A 17,859-nucleotide genomic window follows, 5' to 3' on the forward strand; every position below is an offset into this window, starting at 1 on the left:
GGATTATTTTTATCGTGATAGTTTTGTGACGTACTCTCACAGAAATCCATAGTGTCAAAAACATTGTGGCCTGTTGTGGTCTTTCTGAGTTCTTTGCAACAGAAGAATGATTTATTATCTTTCACTACTCAAAAAGTAAGAGAAAACAAAGAGCTGGCATTTTCCAAGGGGTGTCTGGAGTCTACTGTGAGATGCCTCAAGTCTAAAAATGTTGAGAACCACTGGTCTAGCCTCTCTGATTCACTCCATCAGCTGTCAGTTCAGTGTAGCCTCTGTCCTGATAAAAAATTTTGCCTTGGAGCGTGGCCACTACACTAACTTCCTATATCTAGCTTACGCTCTTGCATCTTGGTCATTGGCCAAAAAGTTAAACCAGCCTACATGTCTTTTATGAACCAGACAGGTGCAGGAACATTGTGGACACACCATTGGTGCTTGGCTACCAACCAGGATACCATATGTGCTTATCTATTCAGCTGCTACAGCCTTTACAGTTTGAGAAATACAAGGCAACTCTTCTATTTACCAGCTTTGCTTAGTTACAAATCCACAGGATGGAAAATGCCAGGGAGATCTCTGGGGATGGTCTGCAAAACTTACTGCTAACAATGGAAGAACAGAAACATCAAAAAAGATCAGTAATAGCACGTTACAAATTGAACATTTAGTTCCTCAGTCAGATAGATAAAGGGATTAAATTGACCATCCTTTTATACAAATGGGTGTAGTATTCACACGTGAGTTTCAGGTAGTTTTGCTAGGGGCTTTGGCGGAAGATTTGCTTTCCCAGTTTGGATCCTTTCTACCATTCAAGTAGTACAAAGAGAGGAGAAACCACTTGCAAGTCCCCAAGGAACACACAGAGATTGAAAAAAAAAAACCTAGCTGCAATAACTCCTTCCCCACAACCTCGAGTTGAGGGTATAAGCAGGGTAGAAGGCAGCAGGCAGAGAAGATGGCTGGACTGTGGTGTCTGCTAGCAATCCTCAGGTAGCTTCTGGACCCTGGGGCACCACGTAGTGCAAGTTAGAGGAGCCCCCAGGCTGCTTCAGATTGTACTAGGCTGGGGCACAGAATCAAGAAGTTAAGAATGAGCTCCCTGGTGGTGGTCTACTCTCCAGTTCAACTGTGCCCTGTGGAAGAAACTGCCCTTTTAAACCAGGTGTTGCTCCTTTCTTTTAAAACTAAGTTTTAAATTTACCAGCTTATTCTTCTCTAGAATGGCAAATCCCTCTTGAATGACACGTCATCTTTGTGTTTAATTAGGTATAAAAATGGAATCCCTATTAATTTCCGACTGGCTCCAGCAGGAAAATACAGGATGCAGAACAAGTTTGGCACACTCACGCTCTATATCAGCAGGTAAAGTATAGACCGTTTGCTCAGCTCCCCCTTCATTAGCATCAAGGCCTGTGCTTACAAGAGTCAGCTATACCAAACAAAATGTTTTTGTCTGGGGAGGGAAAGTTGATGCAGCCAAAGTCTGATGTACTGCCCTGCCACAGGGCCCTAGGTTTTTACCTGAGCTAACCCCCTACCTGCTGTGATGCGGCCCAATACTTCAAATAGCTCAGTCAGGGGTTAAAATTATTTTATTTTGTTTGAATCTGGGTCACTGGAGGCTTGTATAAAATCTTCATGATCTATCTCAGATTCTCATTATGCCCCTTAGTTCTCTATACTTCACTAGGGATACCTTAAAGTTTGGGCATTCATGGTAAACTTTAAGCGGGCTTAGAGCTCTGGGTGAGTTCAGAATCCTTATAGAACGAAAAGCTGGTGTGATACATAAGTAATATATGTATAAGCTCGGTGGAGCTTCAGTGATTCAGAGGTCCTGCACTGTTTCTGCATGGGGCAAATTTCATCCAGTGTTCATAATTCTTTGCGCATCAAGAGAAAACTGTGTTAGAAGTCTAATTCTCAATAACTGCTTATTGCCAAAAATAAACTGGTGAAAAACTCATTTTCCTTTCTAACTTGTGAGATTAAAGAACAGTCTATATTAATATACACTGATCAAAATTCACCCTCTGTGCTGAAAACCAAAGACTGAAGCTCAAAAGGAAAACACAAATTCATTTCTTTCAGATGTTCTATGGAAGATTCTGCTGAATACAGTGTTGAAGTTAAAAACCCTTATGGTGAGGCCTATTCATTTGCTTCGGTGCTTGTCAGAAGTAAGTAGAAAATTTACTTTCCTTTTGATTAAAAAAAAAATCTTTGTGGATATTTCAACACAATTTAATTAAAGTAAGTCTCTAGAACTGCACAAAATGAATACTATAATATTTGAGTAGCATCAACTGATATATTTTTCCACATTAAGGATTAGCCACAGTCTTATTTTAGTTGTCATTACAAAAGCAAATATTCAGACCACCAGAAAGTGTTTAGCTGGTCTAAATCATTGTGTGTACAAAGAGGAATGATGCCAATATATTTCCACACCCACACCTTTTCTACATACAGATTAATTTTATTTATTCACGTTAATTATTTCCGCTTTTTTTCAAAGCAGGTATTGAGATCACTTTGATATGGGGATGAAATTTTGTTTCATGTATTTTCATGTAAACCAGCAGGTTCAGTTTGGTGGTCCAACAACAAAAGACCTCCACAGAAAGAGATATTTCTCCTGATGCTTAATTCTGTCAGGAGTTTGAGTTAAATACAGTGTAATTGCAGGGCTGAACCATTATTTTAACTGAACTGAAATCAGAAGGGACTGGCCCAAACTATGACAAAATCCAACTGTTTAGAACCCAGAGATTTGTTTTAACTGGAAAGTACAGCAGTTTAGAAAGGATCTAGTGTCATTTTGAAGGTTGGACTGAAAAAAAGTGCATTACCAGAGGATCTCTCTTGATGTACACACAGCTCTCTCCAAAGAGTAACCCTTCATGAGCAAGTTCAAAGTTCTGCTCTCTGCAACTGTTGTGATAATTTGAATAGACTTCTTTATTAAGTCCAAGCAGGACAATTATGTAGCAAGATTCTGCCCAAGCTAAAGAAAGACGTGGAGAAGCGGCAGGAAATAAACTAACTGTGCTTACAAAGGAAAATGATTTGGAGCTTTAGGCCAGGGAAAAGGCAATGTCATCTCCTGTGATTGTTGGTTAGCCCTTGACATTTGTAATCCATATCTAAAACACCCCTGTTAAAAAAGCCTGGTCTGGAATCTACCTACATAACTATAGACAACTGACAGTGACACTGGCATGAGCAAAAGAATAACTGAAATGGTAGCAGATGCCATTATGGCTGCTTCAAAGGTCTGATTGGTATAGAGGAGAGAGGCTCCTCTGGCATCATAACATGCAAATCCAGCCTAACGATGCAGACAGATCAGTTCTGCATCATTCATTTGGTGTTCATGCTTAAACGGCTTCTCAGGCCACGTTGTCACTGTTCTTTTTCTTCGCTGTATATTGATCAAATCTGAACAACCTGAAGACGACTCTTACCAGGGATTTGTAATGGACATGTATTGTTCATAATATCTTTAAAATCCTTTGGTCAGACATTGCCTTGGGTGAGTCAGAATTCAGCATTTAACCAAGCACATGCACACACGCGCACACACCCACGTACACACACTTCAAGAGACACGCTTATAAAAACAATGGCAGCTCCTTGTTTGCAAGGCTTCCCAGACCAACCAGCCTGGATTATCCTTACCTTAACAGAGAAAGAACATAAAAAGGCAGTGTTGTGTAACTGTTCCATTCTATGTGGGTTCTTATACCACACTTACTGTTGTAGTACAGTACCTTTTGAAACTGTGTTTAGCAACATGGCTAACATCCGTCACATGCTTGTTTTTATCCTCTCCCCCAGCAAGCAAATCAGGCTGAGATGGAAATCAAAAGCATGCCTAACAGTAAGATTCATTTCCAAAAAGTCTTGCTCATTTTGCCACCCAAATAAAGCAAAGATAAACTCCAAAACAATCAGCAGTGGGAACACCAAGGGCTAAATACTGTTTCACTTTATGCAACTAATTGGCACATACACAGCTGCATAACTACAATTTTTGGCACTTAACATACAGTTTGCAATTCAGCAATGCGTGCGCAAGTCCATGCAGCTCTAGTTGGCAGTGAAGAGAGGCAGTTATTACCAGTTATATAGGGCCAGGATGCACAGAACAAGCCAATGGCTGCATGACTCACTGAGGTAGCTGCTGCCCTGGAAGAGAGGGGGCCCTGAGTTCCAGCCAGACCTCTTCTCCCATTGTGGCCAGCACTGTACCTAGATTTCTGGTGGCCCTGGGCAAACTTTTAGTATCAGGCTCCCCCTTCACCAGAGATAATGATAATAATAATTAAAAATTACCATTTTCAGGCCCCCTTTCTGTCCAAGCCCTGGGCAGCCTCCCAGTTTGCCCATGCCTGTGTCCAGCCCCGATTGTGGTCCTGGGCATGTCTAGTCTTCCTAGGAAGCAAGAGATACAGGTTCAGAATCTCTCTGGTTGAAAGGTGAGCAACTGTGTCACTCCCGCAGGTATTGGGCTAAAAGGCAGAAAGATCTGCTGCTGCTGCCATGTTTGCATGCAGGGCACACTGGAATCATCAAAAATTGCAGTTACACAATTACTTACATGCCATTTAGGTGCATAAAGTGAAATAGGATATAGCCCCTGGAGTCAAATGGGCAAAATGTCTTTGTTGTTTGTATTTAGGGGCAACTGAGAAAGCAGTGAAGCATCAACTGGGCAGCCAGGGAAGTAAACTTTCAGAAAAGGAATCCCCAAGGGCAGGATGAGGACCTACTGTATTGGCTTGATTTTCAGAAGGTCTGAGCCACTGCAGATCCTATGTTCAGTGTCTCTATACCTTTGAGAGCCAGGCTTTTTATCGCTAACAATCAGGAGCTTAAAACTATAAGACAATCTTGGGAAAAGACCACAGATATTAAAGTCCTCAGGAAGTGGTTGGCATATTACGGCTGGCTACATTTAGTGCCCCAAACTAGCTATAAATCCCATCAGAAGAATGATGTTGACTTGTTGCTGAGAGGTGGTATGTTGGAAACAAATAGCACTGGAAAATCTGCTTCCTACTGCTTCCAAAGGCAAAAGTTTTGTGTAAATAACGTGAGACGGTCACCGGCCTTCCCCAGCAGAATCCTTCTCTTCAAAAAATCTCCTTGTGGAACCAGAAATGGTATGAGACCAGAGTAAGGCATGTTAATAGAAAGTCTTAGATGAGAGTGCTGCCCTAACACCTCGTAGTACCTGATTAAACTGTCCTTCAGGGAGTCTTTGCTGGCTGCACTGTATATCAGCACATCAAATAGCACTGTAACATTGCTGCTTATGTTGGCTGTTCATAGGCCCGTGCTACTCTTTCTCCCTTGACCCTTCCTGATGCCATTCCAGTAATATGACCCTGCCTTGTGCTATTCATGTCTAATATTCCAAAAATAGAGACTGTGCCAAAGCCTTAAATCCTGCACACGCTGGAAACATTCCCTGTCCCACTGAACAGGCCAATGGCATCCATTCTCCTGGCCCCACATTGTCTGGAATGCCCTTGCTGTCCTGGAAGGTCCCCAGGCCAACTGGTTCTGTTTAGCAGGAGATTCATTCTGTCTATAAACACTATTTGGGGGTCCCCTTTATCCTGGATCAGGCTGGCATTTCCTTTTTAAGTTCTCTATCACGCTGTGCTTCAACCATCTTTCCCCCCACCTTCCACTTTCATGTGGCTCTGTTTCTATAAGGTCTTCCTTTTCACCTGGTCATTGACCTATCAAGTGGATCCCCAAAGTAATGCTTTGCAAAGCATCGAGCAGGCTGTATTAAGAGTCCATTTGCTCATCTGTGGCTAGGGACAGATAGAAGGCCACTTGTAAATGGTAGATTTCTCCATAGCAGTGCAAAGCCCAGTTTGCTTTCCCAGCACAATCCTTTCACTTGCAGCCACAGAAAATTGCCTCTGAAGACACCAGAATGAACTCACTGGAGATTGTTAATTTGCTCCCATTTATACTGCCAGGTGCTAGCTACTGAAGAAGGAAGGAAAAACAAGGCCGAGAAAGGAGAGTGCTAACATTTACATTTTGTGTCAAGTGTATTTATTCTTAGATTCCAGCTCAAAGACACTTGATCTTGCGCTGTAATCCCAGCAGTACTCCCAAGCTAAGTAAAGTTTGGCTGGATCATTGCTTGTGTACAAGATCCCTGAGGAACATGTATAGGGTTGCAGTAAGTGCTGCCAGTGATACCTTAGGTGATGCTCTTCTCTCTGAGTCAACAGTGGGTCCATGTCTGAAAATGGTCTGTGCTACTAGATGTGATGCCCTTCAGATGAGTCACTAACCTGAGATCCAAGCCACTGGTAGTCACTCAGGTCCTTTATCACTTTCTACAATAGCAGAGTTTTAACCTTACTGTCCTGGCCATATTCCACCTTCACTAATATATACGTTCTGCTCTCTGCTGTATAGTGTTTCTGTGTGGTGTTGAAGAGCCGTTATGCTCTGTCCCAGAGGGGCAGCATTTCAGTCATGTATCTTTTTTTTTTTAATTTGTAAAATATTCTGGGAAAGGACTTAGAGCAGCGATTCCCAATCTGTGGTATGGGTACCACCGGTGGTACTCAGACAACCTGTCAGCGGTATGCATTAACAGATTTATTATAATTATTTTATATGACAAAAGTTATATTATACTTGAAGTTGAATTGAAAAACTTGCTGGTGGTACTTACAGTTGTATCATTTTAAATTGGTGGTGCGCTATCTGTCAGAGTTTGGGAGCTGCTGACTTAGAGTTTTTCTACATAAGGAAATGTAAGGGTATTACTATAATGATATAACTAAAGAAGGGACTTTTGTTAAATAACTTTTTGTCACTACAAGCTAAACTGAAAAGAGAGCGCAGTCATTATGAATAACAGTGTCCATGTGAGGAGTTATAGCAGTAAAATTAATCAGTTTCTTACAGACAAACTCTTATTACTTGGGAGAGTCATGAGCAGGTGAGTGGGTCAGTGTTTTACCCCATAGGTATTTTCAAGGTTAACATTTCACATTTTTCCTGTTTTGAAGAAATGAAACACCATTTTGAATCCAATTGTATATTATTAAGAGGACAATAAGCAATGAAACCAAATCTGTTAAGTGTGTGTATTCTTCTTTTACAGAATATTATGGGAAGAAGTCAGGATTTGATTCAGAAATATATAAAAGTGAGTAAATGATTCCTCACTGTTTTATTTCTTGCTAGGGCCTGCTGGTACCTTCAGACAAGGTGTGCCTCCTTCCACTTGCCTGATTCTGTACAAAAAGCACCACCCATACTCAATGCTGTAGCTAGCGGGTAACAATGCTCAACTGCTGGTCTGTATTATGACTCCATGTTTTCACTCTTGGTTCAAAGGATCACTCATTGGGAAAGAGGCAGATTTTGCCTTTGCACTGAAACCCTTGTTCTCGAGAGAGAAGGAACCTTTCACCCTCTCCTGCTACTTTTCTTCTGATTTACTTGAGCATCAACGGGACATCAGCTGGTTCAGAGATGGTGTGTATTCCTACATATCAGCAATTCTTGTTTTTATACCTCCTTGAGCCTGTACGCTGCAGTTTAATGCTTGCAAAGGTGAACTGGCAATCAGGATTCTTAGATTTTCTTCCCAGTTCTGCCCCTTGTCATTTAGCTTTTACCTCTGTTTCTCTATCCATTACACAAGGATCATCATATTGACCTGTCTCATAGAGGAATGTGGAACCTAATTAATTTCCTTGTATAAGACATTATTAAGGTTTTTGGTTCTCTATGGTAAAAACATAGTGTGTTGCTACTATATTGCTGTAAAAGCAAAGATGATGCTGAGGAATGAAGTAAAGTCTTCCATCCTGTATGAGTGTAGGACAGAGGCCGCATAGCTGCATAAGTATAGTTGCAAAGTCAAGGCTGTTGATCTTTGCTAGGATCAAAGCTATGGGAGGCAGCACCTGCCTAAGGAGTTAAACAATGAGAATGCTTTTGCCTTTTAGTAGTTCCACTAGACTCAGTTGTGGAAGCAGCAAGCCACACTAGAGGTAGGCCTGTGCCACAGAACCGGATCTATAGCTGAACTCTCCCATCTTTTGTGAATGTGTTCTTATATGTTGAAGATGCCCTGGCTTAGTGCATATGTCACCTCTCCCTCAGAGGCTGCTAATTAATCAGCACTAATTGAATTAATTCTTTAGCTCAAGTGTCAGAGGGTACTGAAGACCTTGTGCACTGAATGCAAGTAAGTCCTCCAGCACAGCTGCTCATAAACATGTCAGTAGACCAGGTTCCCTCTGGAAAATGCTGCTCTGTCAAAATCAGAATGTTTCATGGCAACATATCAATTTTAATTAAATTTTAGTGGAAGAATTTCTAAGTTGAAGTGAACTCTCAAGAAGTCAGCCCCTACCTCCAACCAGCCCGTGACACCAGCCTCCATCAGCCGCTTGTTAGGTTTTCAAGTTAGCACCTTCATGCTTTCTCTGCTGCTCTCCTTCACGTGTGGGAGGAGCTCCTCTAAAACATGCATAAAGCCACCAGAGTTTTTCTCTTTCCAATTGTTCCTTAAAACTCTCCTTTGTTCATATCTACAAACACTTGACAATGGGTAGACAGGAGGCAGAGCACATGAGCAGTCTACCATGCTGCCTAATATTGTCTGTTTCAATTTGCTCCTGTATATCTCTGCATCCACCAGTTATCTCCAGTTTAATGCTTAGTTTGCAAGCTCTTAGGACAGAAACTATCTTGTTGTTTTGTGTTTGTGAAGCACCTAGCCCAATGGGTCCCTAGTCCATGGTTACAGCTTCTAGCTGCTATAATAATGATGATAGTGTTAGTAGTAGGAGTAGTAGGAGTAAAATAAGTGTGCCTCCTGGGCAGGACACAGTTCAGTTAAGTTTTCTTTAACTTCCTTTTCATTTTACTCTAGGCAAGTTGATGAAGGATTCCAAACATCAGCAAATAAAATGCTGGGATCGTGAGGCTTCTCTGACTGTGCCATGTGCTTACAAAGAAGATGAGGGATTCTACACTATCCGTGTCCCTACACTGGATGGATACAATGAACAGAGTGCTTATGTATTTGTCAGAGGTAGGTACGGGCTTTTATCCTACTTAGAACAAAAGCCTTTTTTCAATGAAGTGAAAAATTCACAATGAAGTGACTCTCCAAACAGAATGTCCCAAAAATACCTGAGTCCCCCTGTTCAGTAGTAACTAAGCACCTGGTAGGCTAAGGCTCATCACAAGCCAGTGAGACTATGTCTAGGGGACAGATAGTCAAAGATACGTAGGTGCTTGAAGATTCACAGAATTTGTGTGTTTCTTGTCCTGCAGGCTGCATCACACCAAACTTAAAATGCTAAACTCACCAAACTGCCTCTGTGAAAAAAAAGAGTTGAGAGACTGAAGGGCTCATTGCACAGGGGAGGCAGAAGAACTTAAGCAACACTGTTCTGTATTTCTTCAGATGCTGTGGCAGCAATGGCTGGTGCCCCTGGATCCCCACTCAATGTGAAGTGCCATGATGTGAATAAAGACTGCCTGATCCTTTCCTGGGTGGCACCCAGTAACAGTGGAAGAAGTCCAGTCTTTGGATACTATATTGAAAGGTCTGTATGGCAAGCATGTTAGAAAGATTGCAACATCTTGGAGAAACACCAGGGATGAAATGCATGGTTTCTGTTTCATTTCAGGTGTGAGGCAGGCACAGATGATTGGGTGCCATGCAATGACAAGCCTGTGAAAGCCTGCAGATGTCCTATTGGGGGCCTGGTTGAAGGAGCGACATACCAGTTCCGAGTTAAGGCTGTCAATCACACAGGCATCAGTCATCCTTCAAAGGCCAGTGACCCAGTTACAATGAGAGACCCCAATGAGGACAAAAGAGTGATGAGTATGTATCAGAAACAGGACAATATTCTCATATTTATTCTTAGGACAATATTCTCATATTTCTCATGGGTGTAACTCACCATAATTTACCCAAGGTCCCCTGCTGCTGCTTTTCACTGCACCTGGCTCCTATGGCACTATACTATGCCACATATATATTTAAGCGCTAGCAGAATTACTAGATGAATCCATTGGTCTACACTAAAACAACCAAAGGCAGACTGACTTATACTGTGTTTGCTATTTTATAAGCACTGAACAGAACAAGACTGCATGGGAGAGTATCATAGATCCTCAACTACTGCAAAGTATCATAGATCCATTGAAGTCAAGAACCTGGCAGTTGCTCTAGCTGAGGCTTTCTCTTGTTGTTTCACATGTCATTCCCTTACCCCAAAACACGTGATCTCTGCCTACCTGGCTGCACTTGCAGTGCTTGAATTGGGAAGACAAAAGCAAGAGTGGTCAAAAATTAACCTTAGACCAAAACCTGAATCTAGCCCCAAATGATGGCTTTGTTTAAGTTTCAAGGAGGTTTATGTATTTTTAATTACTTTTCAGCTTGCTCCACTTTTTTGACATAGTCTGATTTGGAAAGAGAGAAGGTCAAAATACTGCAGCTATGGTATTTGAAAGCACATAAGGAAATTACATCAATTTTGTCTTTGCCTTTCTTCTAAACCCATGGCTTATCCTTGGTGAATAATATTGACTTTTTTAATCACTAGCCATCCTTTATGATGATGGAAAGAAGATAGAAATTTCCAAAGATGAACTGGAAGGTAATTTTAAATTTATATTTAATCTGATTTTCATAAAGAAGCACTTTTCAGAATACAGCAATGCCAAAGAGGTTAGGGGGAAAATATGTACAAGAAAATATTTTCTTACACTGCATAAAAACAGAAACATTCCAGAATACTAGTCTGGTTTATAATGAAGCCATTTGATACGGTTAAACTTATGACTATCAAGCCCACAGTTAGAGGCTAGGAAGCAGTATAAAGTTTGTTTAAAAACAAAAGAAAGATATGGGGTACATTTTCATATGTGTCAAACTCACTTTCATAAAATCCCCCTCATTTGGTGGGAATGACATGAGGTCACTCAAAATTTAGCAAATAAACAAATAGTTTGGGTAGTTTACCATTATGTTCCCAAAAGGTCAAAGACTTCTTCACGCTGAAGAATCTTACTTAATACTGGAAAGGCATAAATGTACCTGTTTAAAAAAGACAGTTTTCCTGCTATGTTATAATTGAGTCTGTATGAAATTCTGACTTCCCATAGGAAAGATTAAAATCCCACTGCCACCCACCAATGTCCACGCAAGTGAGATCAGAGAAGATTACGTGGCCCTCGCTTGGGATGAACCAGATCCTAGAGGCAGGGAGCCACTGACTTACTATGTGGAAAAGGTAAGGAAATAACCAATGAAAGGGCAAGAATTGTTGCTTCGGAGACTGGCCATGGGTTATAGAACATGTCACCACTAAGAGACCTGTCAGACAGGTCAACAGTAACAGAGAACAGCTGATGACACTTTAGAGGTGGTCTGTGTAAAATGACTTGGTAAGTCTCAATTCCTTAAGGAGAGGGTCCTCCTTATCAAAAAGCCACCAGCACAGTTGGTTCCTTTGATAATAATCTTGGCAGAAGGTGAATTATTTTTGTCTCCCTAAATGGTGTCAGTGCAGATCTAGAATGGGACACCGTGAGAGGGCAGTGTGTGGGGAAGCTTCTGCAGCTGTTGCCAGTACATCCACAGTGTGTTGATAGCCAGAGGACAGCAGTTTCCAAGCTGCCCTGGCTAACCTTTCCCTAGATCCACAGTTACAAGTACGCAAATCCAGATCTGGTGCCTGGCCCACAAAGTTGGGTCTGATAATGAATGCAAACAGGGGAGATGAGACGGAGTCTTTCTTCTTCATGCCACAGCATGGCTGCAGAGCTATATCAAGGAGTTTGTAGCAGCGTTGTGGATGGTATAACCCTTCCCAGGCCCATTAAGCATGAAGAGGGTGAGAGGAACTACATGGTGACAAAACTTTAGAATCCACCTCTGCCCCAGTATTCCCTTGCCCTAAAGTGTAACGGTGTTACTGCTTGAGAAGTTTCTGATTTCTCTGGATTTTAAATCACAACTTTTCCCTTCCAGTCAATTGCAGGGAGCAACTGCTGGCAAATGGTTAATCTGGATATCCCCGTGGCATCCCCAAGATTTGCAGTCTTTGATCTTGTTAAAGGAAAACCCTACTGTTTCCGTGTGAGGTCTGTTAACAAATATGGCGTGAGTGAGCCGTCCCTGCCCAGTGAGCCCATATCTCCTGGAACAAAATTAGGTAATCATCAAAATCATGAGTTATACAAACAATATGGAAAAGGCAGTATCTTGTAACTTTAACACAAGCTTCTTTTCCTGTTCCTTGACCCTTTATGTTAGGCCATTGTACAGAGCTCACTTTGACTTCAGGAAGTCTCTCAAAGCCTTAAATCCATGTTTCATTACTTTGCAGCTGGTCACCGCACAACGTAAATCTAACCAAGCAATAAGGCTGGAATTAAAAATGGTAAAAAAATGAAACAGTTGAAATCCCAATATTCTCCTCCAAGCACACTTCTGGGTCTCATTCAAGGGCTTCATATATTGTGCATTCTATAAGACAGATGATGCATATAATGGTGCCCAAAGGAATGAAACAGCTTTCTTCTACCATGGTGGGTGAAGCAGTCTGTTATTAGGGCTCTAAAAGGAACAGCAAGAGGAAATGGGGTGTTTTGTTGGGGAAATAAATTTTCAGTCTTTGTGGGCATGAGTGTTTTATTTTCCTTGTTGGCTTGAGACATCTAGAATATAAGGATACATGGACTCAAACCCTTGTTTCTCATAAGTTGGGGAAAAGTTCAGCCATGGTGCCTTTGCATTCATCTTTTTCCTTCTTTCATTTCAAAGCTGTCCAGATGTTGTCCATGCTGTTGCATGCTGCTGCCATTTTGCAGAATGATATGTATGCTTTTTTTGCCCCCAAATTGCACATGCTTCTTTTCTGGTTTTGACAGCTGTAAAGCAAGCATAACTCTGTTGCAACCAGTGGACTGACTGGTAGAAATGGTAGTGCTGTGGTGATGTTGGAAATGGTAGTATTGGACACTGGTGGAAATGGAAAGAGAATGAGATCTGATGAATCCAAACACGGTCATCTTGCAGTGATGTGTTCATGACACTTTGATATGGGAAACGATGCCCTTGGTTACACTCTGATATGGGAAATGGTGTTCTGGCCAAGAGGAGATCAAACATCTCAATTTACCTATGGAAGTGAGTTAGCATTCATAAATAAAATAAACTCCTTTTTGTTCCATGTTTTCCTTTTTAGCTCCCCTTCCACCTCCCTCTCAGGTCCTTGCCTTCAGAGACACCAAGACGTCTGTTGTTGTGCATTGGGATAAGGTGAAGGAGGAGGAGGCCATCGGCTATTACATATATTGTCGGGAGACTGGAACAGAAGAATGGCAAACTGTCAACAATAAACCAGTGACATGTGACAAGTGAGTATAGTTGTCCTCCACTGTGAAACTGTGGTGCATCAGCTGTGATTTCTGTGCTTATGGGACACTTGAAGTTTAGAGCACAAAAATCTGTCAGGCTGACTCTCATGCACCTGCTTCTCATGTACTCTAAGCCACCTGCACACTAATCTGCATAAAATTTGTATAAAATGTCATTTATGGCCCCTTTCCACTGGCAGAGCAATATAAAGGGATACTGATGTGAATAATAACCTGACCAGTCAGATTAAACTCCCTGCCACTAAACACCCTTTCTTTCTAAGGTTGCTCTGCTGTAGAAAGACCCACTAAAATATCTTTTCTAGGTATTGACTTTCGAGAAGTGCTGAATGCCTCAAACCCCCAGTGATTTCACTGGGAATTGTCAAGGCTTAGGAGAAGTTCAGCACCTCTCAAAATCTAACCTGTATTTGCCAATTGATTGATATGTCACCATTTATATGAAAGCAGGGTAGATTTGCACCTTATAGACCAACTAAATAAAATATATCAAGAGTACAAGCTTTTGTGAACTCAAGTTCATTTCATCAGATGCTGAAAGGGCAGCATAACGTAGTGTATAAAGTGGAGTAAGTGATTTATGTAATTTGTATGATTCCGTGGAGTTTAAACTCTAATGGTAAATAACAGCATTTTAAATTATAAGGTGTTAGTTTAAGAAAAGGATACACTATTTGTTCAAGGATACATTTTGCCTGTGCTTTGAATAGATGAGAGCAAACCAATTAATCATCTCTTATAGGTTCACTGTTCCTGGACTCCAGACAGGGAAGGAGTATGAGTTTTGTGTGAAAACTGTCAGTGAAGCAGGACTGAGTGAAAGCTCACCAAAATCTGATCCCATTATTGTCAGGCCAGCTATTGGTAAGTAGTGTACTATACACACATGCCCCCACATAGAAATAGAGCTCCTTCATAAATGTCTTTTACACACAGGTAGGTCAAACCATTTACAAATAGCTACAACCAGCATCTCACTGAAGTAGAGTGGGCCTGATTCTCCACCAACTTGCATTCTTTGTATGTGCATGAAGTAATTGTAGAGTTACACCTCTGTTGTAGTGTTACACCTTCACTGCAGTCATTTTGCACTAGCGTAAATGACTGTGCATGGTGAAAGAAGCAGAGAATCTGGGTCAGTTTCTTGCACTACTCTAGTCCAGGCCACATGTATAATTACACACCCAGCTTATCTGGAACCCTCACTCCAGTCACATAACTCCCCTTCATCATTCTCCAATCTATCACATCACTGTCTTCACTCCTGTCTCCTTTGTGTCTGCCCATCAACAGCTAAAATTACAGAACAAGGCACAAAAGGATTGAAAATCTCCAAAATCCTCCTCTCAAACAATTTGGATGGAAATTAGGCCTTTAATATCCCTTTACACTGCTCAAGTGATGTAAAGGGGCTGTAGTATAAATGACAATTGAGCTTGATAGGAACATGCCTGGTGCTGAGAAGTCATTCCAAGTAACTCAACTTCCACAGCTATTTTCTTGGTCTCCAACTGGATTGCAAGCTTCTATTACATTTTATATTTTCTTTTCTTTCTCTCTCTCACCATTATCACATAGCTTGTCCATCGGCACCACGTGACTTTGCCCTGTTGAGCTGTGGGAAGAATGATATGGTCATTGGATGGAAACCCCCAAAGCACAAAGGGGGAGGAAAGATTCTGGGCTACTTCCTGGATCAGCATGATGACTCTGAGGAAGACTGGCATGAAATCAATATTAAGCCTATTCCCCAACGAACCTATAAGGTATCAGTTTCATATTCCATGCTGTGTTTCTGAGAAAGGAATTGGGAAGCTGTGTCTGTAAATGTAGGCACTGATACTTCTGTAGCCCAGACCTTTCCCTTTCCCTCCTCCAAAAATACTTCCTCATCCCACAGCTTTGAGGGCCCCAGAAAGTCTGATGGTCTCTGTGTCAGATCTTGCAATGAAGCTCTGTTCAGGCCTGTCCCACAGCACATTCTGGGGCTATTTGAAGAGTTCTGAATAACACAATATTCTTGTTAATTCTAATTCATCATAACTCAACATCACATGTATCCTTTCTGAATTATTTTACAGGATGACTGTGAGATCTATTTTGGAATTAACAGAAAGTTCATTAAGTTCAATAAAACCTCTTTAGGCAGTAAAGAGCTGGGAGCTATGAAGCTACTGTCCAAAGCACTAGGCCACAAGACAGGTGAAAGATAAGTTGTGTGGAGTTAGCAGTTCCCTGTCTGCATACATAGAAACTGGGATTCTAGTTGCAGGCTGTGTGTTTTGGAGCAGAAAGCCAGGAGCAGGAGCTTTGAGCGTGACCTTTAATAAAAGCAGGAAGACATGACTTCTTGGGCACAGCACTTGCTAGAGTGGCTGACTTGAAGGATTCCTGAGCAAGGAAACTTCCTGCTTCTCTTTTCTCAAGGATACAACCCCATTTGCTTTTTTCATAAGAAAACAAGATTCCATCAAGAAAATGCCTGATTCATATCACAGAGCAGAAACAACCCTGTGAGATCTCAACTTTTAGCTAAGTGCTCAGGCCCAAAGGGCAACACTACCATTTGACAATATCTCTCTTTTCTTTCCTAATATGATGCTTAAGCAGGATGATTCTAATTGATGCACTGAGTTATCTACAAAATCTCTTTGCTAATGGGTGGGAGGGTGACTTGGGGATTGTTCATAAGATCCTTGTGTACTATCATAAAAATATGGCCTTAAGGTTCAAATTACAAACACGTTTCGCTATACAAGGCTCTACTAATATTATCCCTCGGCTTCTGATCCCAAGGTGACCAACCTCGAAAAAGGGCACTCCTATGAGTTCCGTGCTTGTGCAGTGAATATGGCTGGAGTTGGGAAAATGTCTCAACCTAGTGACTTATTCAAATGTGAGGAATGGACCATGCCACAGCCAGGTAAGATTAACACATGTAAGCAACCAGGAAAATGTTCCAGAGCCCCTACCCAAAAACATGCTACCAAGTAAGAAATGTTGGGAGCCTTCATGCTTAGAAATCCCATCTTCACAGCATGGAGAGAAGCTATTTGGGGGCAGAGACCATGATTTTGTCCTGTTCACACAGCATGCAGTGCAGTGGGGTTCTGGTTCCTGACTGCAACTGCTAGGCACTACTTCAGTAAAAGTAATTCATATAAGATCCCTGCCATACTTCTTGTAACCAGCTAGAAGCCCAGTGCTCTCAGATCCTATTTTCAGAGCATGGGGAATCTTGACAGATTGTGCTAGGCTGTCTGTATAATATATCAGTGCAGGGGTTATGAAATAGGTAAATGTGGTTGTTGTTATAGAATACCTGCTAAGCAGTTTCTGCTAATAGGACCTCTTCTGGGCCCTGTATTCATATGTTGCCATCAACCTACCTACCTTGTGCTCTGAGGCACATTACTGTGCCATTTATTTTTTAATGCTATTGTTTGACAATCTTACCTTCCTTGAAACAGGACCCCCCTATGATGCGAGGTGCACTGAAGTGCGAGACACATCCCTGATGCTACACTGGGAAGCACCATTGTATACTGGAGCAGGTCCAATCACTGGCTATCACATAGAAGTGTGTGAAGAAGGGTCAGAAGAATGGAAGCAAATAAATAAGCAGCCAGTATCCAGCACCCACATGAGGGTTTGTATAGACACGAAGTCTCCAAGCCTTCCTTATCATTTAATGCTCTCCTTATTTATTACCCTTGTTTTCACAGGTTTCTGACTTGGAGACAGGGAAATGCTACATTTTTCAAGTACGAGCACTGAACAAAGCAGGGGCTGGTCCTCCTTCAGTTCCCTCAGATCCTGTGGTGGTTAAAACCAAACCAGGTATGCAACTAAGGCTGACTATATTATATGTCTGTTGAGTTCTGTTCAATAAAAAAAACACTAGGTAGATTGCACAGGCAGTAGCTTGAAGGGAAATGTTGACTGTTTATCTAAGACACTTACAGAGTTCTTATTACCATCTCCGAGTGCCTCATATTCATCGGAATATTAATCCTCACAGCACCCCAGTGAGGTAGGGAAGGGCTGCTTCACCTCTTGGGGAGATGGGGAACTGAGCCATGAAGAGGCTAGGGACTTTAACATAGCTCTTTAGCCAGTTTCTCACCCACTGCATCATCCTTCCTTTCTGAGTTCATTTTATGCCATTCACAAAAGTCTGTAATGTATTTGAGAGTGGCAGCTTCATGCACACTGCAGATGGAGTTACAAACAGGCTTGCAGTTAGTACATGTTATCAAGGAGAGTTCGCTTCTTGAAAGCACAGAGGCGGAAAGGGATCTTGGAGACATTATTGACTCCAAGATGAACATGAGCCGCCAATGCCAGACCGCAGCCAGCAAGGCCAGCCATACCTTGTCATGCATCCAA

The 17,859-nt window shown here is 41.7% G+C and overlaps 1 protein-coding gene and 1 long non-coding RNA gene across 2 annotated transcripts in view; one reads left to right on the plus strand and one right to left on the minus strand.

The window, feature by feature from the left end:
* Nucleotides 1-17,859, plus strand: part of MYOM3 (myomesin 3) — a 43,616-nt gene that overhangs the window by 8,285 nt on the left and 17,472 nt on the right. The window contains exons 6-21 of the mRNA XM_014517824.2: nt 1,267-1,362; nt 2,092-2,180; nt 7,151-7,195; nt 7,387-7,527; nt 8,936-9,097; nt 9,476-9,617; nt 9,702-9,901; nt 10,629-10,682; nt 11,191-11,318; nt 12,059-12,242; nt 13,278-13,449; nt 14,213-14,334; nt 15,049-15,236; nt 16,267-16,393; nt 16,941-17,119; nt 17,196-17,310. Of these exons, the coding sequence (XP_014373310.1) occupies nt 1,267-1,362; nt 2,092-2,180; nt 7,151-7,195; nt 7,387-7,527; nt 8,936-9,097; nt 9,476-9,617; nt 9,702-9,901; nt 10,629-10,682; nt 11,191-11,318; nt 12,059-12,242; nt 13,278-13,449; nt 14,213-14,334; nt 15,049-15,236; nt 16,267-16,393; nt 16,941-17,119; nt 17,196-17,310 (2,144 nt within the window). The remainder of the gene's footprint in view (nt 1-1,266; nt 1,363-2,091; nt 2,181-7,150; nt 7,196-7,386; nt 7,528-8,935; nt 9,098-9,475; nt 9,618-9,701; nt 9,902-10,628; nt 10,683-11,190; nt 11,319-12,058; nt 12,243-13,277; nt 13,450-14,212; nt 14,335-15,048; nt 15,237-16,266; nt 16,394-16,940; nt 17,120-17,195; nt 17,311-17,859) is intronic.
* LOC112549541 overlaps nt 12,679-17,859 on the minus strand; it is a 36,695-nt gene continuing 31,514 nt past the window's right edge. Inside the window, exon 3 of the long non-coding RNA XR_003092994.1 lies at nt 12,679-13,051. This is a non-coding gene — a long non-coding RNA (uncharacterized LOC112549541). The remainder of the gene's footprint in view (nt 13,052-17,859) is intronic.

The sequence above is a fragment of the Alligator sinensis genome, unplaced genomic scaffold, assembly GCF_000455745.1.
Source record: "Alligator sinensis unplaced genomic scaffold, ASM45574v1 scaffold337_1, whole genome shotgun sequence".
Classification (NCBI taxonomy): Eukaryota; Metazoa; Chordata; order Crocodylia; family Alligatoridae; genus Alligator; species Alligator sinensis.